The sequence below is a fragment of the Dinoponera quadriceps genome, unplaced genomic scaffold (assembly GCF_001313825.1).
Source record: "Dinoponera quadriceps isolate SergipeBrazil2010 unplaced genomic scaffold, ASM131382v1 scaffold823, whole genome shotgun sequence".
NCBI lineage: Eukaryota > Metazoa > Arthropoda > Insecta > Hymenoptera > Formicidae > Dinoponera > Dinoponera quadriceps.
This window is the reverse complement of record NW_014555144.1, coordinates 217,120-223,660: the sequence shown is the minus strand read 5'-3', so window position 1 is coordinate 223,660 and position 6,541 is coordinate 217,120. Positions and strand designations below refer to the sequence as shown.

General features: G+C 43.5%; 1 protein-coding gene across 2 annotated transcripts; it reads right to left on the bottom strand.

The window, feature by feature from the left end:
• Window positions 1–254: 254 nt before the first annotated feature.
• On the bottom strand, window positions 255–6,428 carry LOC106743079 (acyl-CoA desaturase). Of its 2 annotated transcripts, XM_014616604.1 has the most exons (6): window positions 5,567–6,428; window positions 4,608–4,822; window positions 3,226–3,356; window positions 2,383–2,582; window positions 1,863–2,048; window positions 255–1,180 (listed from the first exon to the last, which is right to left on the bottom strand). In XM_014616604.1, the coding sequence occupies exons 2-6, from the start codon at window positions 4,780–4,782 to the stop codon at window positions 868–870; spliced, it is 1,005 nt and encodes a 334-aa protein (XP_014472090.1). In that variant the 5' UTR covers window positions 4,783–4,822; window positions 5,567–6,428; the 3' UTR covers window positions 255–867. The 2 variants fall into 2 exon arrangements, with proteins under 2 accessions (XP_014472090.1, XP_014472089.1); XM_014616603.1 differs by having other exon boundaries at window positions 4,608–6,428.
• Between the last annotated feature and the right edge of the window lie 113 nt (window positions 6,429–6,541).

The following is a 6,541-nucleotide window of genomic DNA, read 5'->3' as shown; positions in this document are numbered from 1 at the left end:
CGGCTCGGCGCGACCGCCGCGGTCAACTTCGCTCGTTCACCTGGGTACCAGCGCTTCGAAGATGTCCGGTGGCAGTCGGAAGAATTTGTAATAAGTGAAAATACCCCGACAGAAATGTATCACCAGCTGTGATAAATTGGCCAGTGATAAATTAATGTTGCTCGCAAGTTTTATCGCTCATACAAACAACAAAACCATCATTTATCACGTTATCACAATTTGTCGCAGCCGGTAAGCAATTTTCTGTAAGGTCATCTAGTCGAAAACGATATATTGTTCTTTCAACGTAGATTATATTGAAACAAATATAATTGAATCAACTGCAGATATCTGTGACGCTCCGTGAAATGGACGTTTTCATTGAATCAACGATATTTTTTCGCTTTTTCCGGCTTATTTCTTTCCGCGTACATATCGGCATACCAGCACGGTGATTAATCTTTATCGCCGTCCGATACAATATCGCATGATGCGCTCTCATTGTCAATTCGCATAAATGGAGCGAGAATTAGTATCATCTAACGGGAGACGCCAGTAACGGTGGCCGTGCGTTGATTTATCGTTAAATAATTAAATAAATACGCATACATGTGCACACGCGCATACGTGCACATGTGATGTTCTGTGTTCCGGGATTTTTTATTCTTTAGATTCTAATACGCAATTTACAGAGTGATAGGCTTAGGGCTCCTGGATATACTCATCTTGGCTGTTCTTCTTCGATGACGTCAGAAACGAGGAAAATCATGCCAATTTATCTGACGTATCGTGCATATATATAATGCTCGCTTCATTAAAGAAGGACAGCCAAAGTGAGTATCCGGAAGCCTTAAGTGTTTCAAATTGATCTCCCGTGACTTCGCTCATTTAAGGATAGTACACGAGTTTTTGCCTGCAAGCGTCCTCCTCGGACTTCTTCTTCAATTGTTCGAAAGCTTCCTTTATCGGGACCTTCGATACGGCGATCTTCTCGAGAATCTCTCGTATGTCCTTGGTGGTGGTGGTCATCATTTTCTCGATCAACCCCATTTCGTACCACATCTTGATCATAAAAGTGGAGAAGCCTCTCTCGTACGGGCCAAATTCGTCGTTCCTCCAGTCCCAGGGGATAACATAGTGATAATTCGGCCAGTACGATTGCGTCACGAAGAAAACGGAATTATTATCGCTGACGGGGAATCTGAAATAAACGGCCGGTTGTCAGGTTCTCGCCGAGAGAATTCGACTCGCCACCATAGAGAAACAGCCGGGAACAAACCCATTAAGGACGCGGCAGTAACTCAGAAGCCGAAATAAATAAATAATGACCTATTTTCGCTAAGTATCTACATTAAAACTTCACGGTTATATACTACGTTCATTATTATTCCTTCCAAAGAGCTTATTTTGAATACATAAATAATTTTGCAGCAAAACACTCCGTTATTTTAAACAGACGAAACCAATTTTCTAAATCTTAGTCGGAGGTCGCATTGTCATTTCTATTTTTCTTCAACACATTACGCAGTATCGCGACATTTTAACAAGTAACGTCTTAATTAATAAAGATTTCGTAACTTTGGGTCATCGTCCCCTGTACAGGATTTACGGCCGATCTCGTCTCGCCGGAATGTATGAGCGTTATTTTAAAATATCTTCGAGATCGTTAAAAATAATTGTGAGATTTCCTATTGTGGTATTTACCGAAGAACGTGCGATTGTACGATCGAACACGCTACATGTATAGAACTCAGTTGCTTCATCGTCAAACGCGCTACATACAGTGTATACCGTCCCTGTCGATGACGACAGTGGTGTGGCTCTTTGGCATGTGAGCCAGCAGTTTATAGTAATACGAGATATTGTAAAAAGCGGATATTAACCTGTCTCCTTTCTTCAAACCCCAGATGAGTAAGGCGCTGTTCACCAGCCATGCTATGTGCGTCGTTATCATCACTCGTGTTGCGCCGATTACCAATACCGAGTTCACGAAGGACTCACCGCAATACTCCACAGACACGTAAATAGGCAGTAAAAATGTAAGCACGATGAAGAGTATCCAGTAGAATCTGTTTACAAATCACCAATCGTATTATTTGATCGTTCCAATATCACCGGGTGTATCAATACTGCACGGTGAAAATTTTGTATTAAAAACGGCCCGCTGAAATTCTGCGTTATTTTAACACGGAGGGTGTGTTAGAAGGCGCGCAAATATCATGTCAAATCAACATTTTGCCGATACTTTTCAATATACATTTGTGTCCCTCTTAACGACATTCCCTATATTAAAGTAACGCAAAACTTCAGTGGGTCGTTTTAGATACAAATACTTTTATTTATTTATAAAAGATATTATTATTTATAAAAAATCGGAGTGCAGAATGTGAGTGTAGAGTGTACTTTTGTTGCACCCAGACAATCCGATCGGAACCCACATCACGCATGTCGATATTCTTCAGTTGCACGTTAGACGACGTCGATTGGAAATTGCTGAACACGTGGGAGTAAAGGAAACCTTTCCGATGATCGAACGGGTCCTCGTCGGTATTGTGATACTTGTGATGCAATCTGTGCCACAGTACCCAGTCGTACACAGGGCCCTGCGAACGGTTGAATCTATATGAACTGCCTTGATGATTTGCATACAATTACATTCGCTCGTCATACGCGGAAAGGAACTCTCGGTTCCTGCGACCGGACAACAAAACTCAGTGACGAGGAATGATATCTCTCTGTTAAACAACAACAGTCGGTCCAGACAACAAAAGACTAATTGACCGGATAGAAATTTCTTGTAAGAATATCTCTGTTTCGACAACCGAATTTTCGTCCACAGGCAACAGAAAATTTATTTATATATCGATGAAATTATTTTCTCCGCACGCAAAACTAGACCGTTGTGATAATCGTTCGATGAGAATTCGTATATATATATATATAAAGTCTTAAAATAAAGGAACCCTCTAGTTTCCCAGCCTTAGCTACTATTGCCATTTCCGAGATATTTTCTGTTTCATTAATTTATAATTTTTGTCGGCGTATAATTTAGATTTGAATAGGCGCGCGGCCTCCCGCGCAGATGACGCGCGAATGTCGCGACGAAGTTCGATTTTCAGACGGCAAACGTGCAGCGAAGCAAAGGTTAAGTGACTGACTTAATGATGAACTGGCAAATTCTAATACAGGTTAGAAGGTCTGCTCTGTCGGTCGACACGCGTACGAACATCCAAAGGACACACTTACCACGCCTGCCATAGTGTGCGCCAGCACGAGGAAGAATCTCAACTGACTCGCGGCGGTGAACGTCTGATGCGCGTACAGCCTGTGAGCGCCCGCCGTGAGTCCGGTGTAGGAAAATATAACAAGCGCTAAAACTAAAAGCAGCGAGACGACAGTGGATAAAGCGGGGTAAGACTTGAGAAATTGACCGGTCACGGTCGAATTATGGAAGGAAAATTAATTGTGATTGGAAAATTTCTTAAATCTTAACGCCTTAAATTTTCATTGCGGATGCCGCGCTTTACCGGGGAAGCTTTTAGCCTTCAGCTCGGAGCGATAAATTTATTCACGTAATTTCCAGGGAAAAGCGTTTCCAGCGCTGCCAGACGTCGCGCTTCCTAAGATCCGAGCGTTATCGCAACTTTTGGCAGCGCAGAAAACGCCTTTCGTCAGAAATTACGTTACATTTCGTCGCTTAAAGCAAAGCTAAAGGCTTGCCACACGTACTATAAGTCCAGTTTCAAGGGTTCAGATGAGATGAAAGGAATAAGGAACAAGGAATTAAATATAGGTAATTGGGAAGATGAAATTAAATTTCGACATACGAACGATCACACTTCAATCCACGATAAAGGAATAAAGAATCGGGATTAGAAATATTGTCGAAATTCTACTCCGTATAATCCTTGTGCGCTCACAGGGCTCTTAAGTGTTAATGATAATAGTAGAGGTTCATCGGAAAATAGTAAAAATAGTGATCTCGTTCCAAAACGTCCTTTATACTTTATTCTCTACTGCTTTTCTTGCGTTTTAAATTATAGATCGTTCCTAATATCTTATTTTATATCTATAATCTATAATTATCTATAAATATCTATAATTTTTCATAATTCCTCGCTCCCCTTATTCCTGTCATTGTCTGCCTGACCCCTAAGTCTCTCGTTTTCTCACCGCAGCCATCTTGATTAACGACGGCAGAAGCGGGAAAACATAACGCCGAAGACTGTTGAATATATTGAAATATATTGAAATGAAAGGTCAAATGTTAAAAACAAAAGGAACGAAATAAAAGGCCAGTAAGAAAATATTTGTAACCGATTGAATGACTGACATTTATCAAATTTATCAAATATTCCGAAGATCTTCCATTTACTATAGCAATCAATTAAAATAGCCGTGAAATTAACGCGACAAAATCAGGAGAACAGGTAGGCTAAGGGGGGAGGTTGCTCGTGTTAATTTGACGGTTTATCGGCTGTCCGAACAGAAGGAAAGTGTCAGTGGAATATTTGACGATCGATCACGAGTGTCATTTCACCGGACACACCGTTTTACCTGGGAAGAAGCGCGCGCGCGCGCGCGCGAGGGGAAATCAATGGGTACCCCTGGAGATTTGCGATACGTACAATACCACAGTGTGATCCACTTTATCTTGGCTAATAAAACGTACAGCCCGACGAGGCCGAAGATGTGAAGATAGATGTAAAAGAGAATGGTTATCCAGTTTCTCGAGGGCGTATCCGCTTTCCCGCTGTTGGTGTTGCCGCTGCCGCCGTCATTCTGTTCCTTGCTTTCCGTCATGCCGATAGCGTCGTCAGATAGCCGATCACGACTGGCCGCCCTACCGTCGCAAAGAAGCCGCAGGTGTTAATCTCGGGAGGAGGCTCGAGCGGACGAAGGATCGAGGGATTTTACGCGAGTGTCGCACACACTTTTGCCAATTTGCCGGCGTATTTCGAAGCGCCTTCGACTCTGATGTTACAGCGACAGCGGGAAGAAGGAAGACGTTAAAGCGCCGAAACGCACGGCATTGCGGGGGAAGATTAAGTGGGCTATCCAGTGAGTTACTTAGCGATGCGAAATCAGAGAAGTCTCAAACTTCGAGCTCAACTAGCCGTCCACGTCGCGATATCATCGAGTCATCATCGCGTGGATTAGCGGGGAAGCGCAGACGCGGCGGTTTAGCCGACTCGGTCGCTCGGAAACGTAGTCGAGTGATCGAAAACTCAAGCGGGGAGGAAAATGTCTTGCTGGCGCGACAAATTGTTCGTTGCTATGGTGAGGAAGCAAAGAGATTCGTCGAAGAGGAGGAAATGATTCCGCTGTTGCGGCAAAACGTCGTTGCGACGGCGATGAAATTCAGTTGGCGCGATCAACGATTGATACCGTTAACAAATCTTTTCGCTGTCCTAACGAATCGTTTCGCTGTCATTGTGGTAACAAACAGTTCGCTGCGTCAGCAAAAAATCTTTTTCGGCGAATACGTTTAACGCCGTTCGATCGGGCCGAATTTTTTCCCCGCGAGGAGAGACAAGGATTCGAGGAACCGGCGGCGGAAAATAGATACACTACAACTGCAGCTCACCTGAAACGCTCTTCTGGAAGGTCGGAGAGTAACTAGTTTAACAACGGCGACATTAAAAATGCTTCGTCTCACCCGAGCCCGATGAGAACCTCATTACCATCGAAAATAAGCTACGTTCCCCTCATCATTTCCTGTTAGGCGCCGAATTTGCATATAAACTGAATTGTACATTGTAACTGCGAGCATTCTCGAGCATTCTCGAGCGTCATTGCATATGCATCGCGAGCGTGTCGAGCGTACGGTCGATTTTTCGAAAAATTTCCCATATTTTCGGCGCGTCGACTCACACGCGAGATCATCCGGATGAGATGATCACTCGGGGAACCTCGGGGAGCGATTTGCATGTTCACGTCGCGCGAAAAAACTGAGCTTCCAGGTCAGCAAGGTTGCACTATTGCTAGTCCAAATAGAAAGTCACGATGACGTTGCAACAGCAGGAAAATCGAATCATCATCATTGAACAGTGAATTTCCCTTGTCATTCTGACGCCACTGTAATTTTCTATTTCGTCTGGGAGGCACCCCGTGCAAACTGCATTATGGGCTCTGCATAAGTGTCTCCCTTTATTCGACGGGAATAACCGGGAATGCATGAGTGCGAAACGAACACGCAGCAGTACCGTTGGTGGTTTTGCGCGACGACGAAACTCGCTGCTCCCTTCGCTGTTTCCTTTTCCTATCTCGCTCGTGATTTAACGGCTTTTGTCGAAGTAACGTCCGCAACGTTAATCCGGTGCCGTCGCTCCCTACATAGAGAGAAAAAGGTTTCCTTGGATTCGGCATTTCTACTCGCTCGATTAAAATTTGCTTCATAGAAACAACATACACTTTTATACGAAATATTATTCGCTTGAGTGAACAATTTTATCGTCTCATTCGAGAAAACTCGATTATTCGGCAGAAAGAGCGCCGCTATTTGAATATTTTTTAACCGAACAAAATATCATTCGGTTACAATAAATATATGCAAAATGAG

Excerpts from the sequence above, each read along its gene's own strand:
- LOC106743079 (XM_014616603.1), bottom strand. The coding sequence starts at position 4,782 with ATGACGGAAAGCAAGGAACAGAATGACGGCGGCAGCGGCAACACCAAC. Across the intron at positions 2,583-3,225 it reads CGCACACTATGGCAGGCGTG|GGCCCTGTGTACGACTGGGT; the intron begins GTAAGTGTGTCC and ends AACCGTTCGCAG. Across the intron at positions 2,049-2,382 it reads ATTGTCTGGGTGCAACAAAA|ATTCTACTGGATACTCTTCA; the intron begins GTACACTCTACA and ends ATTTGTAAACAG.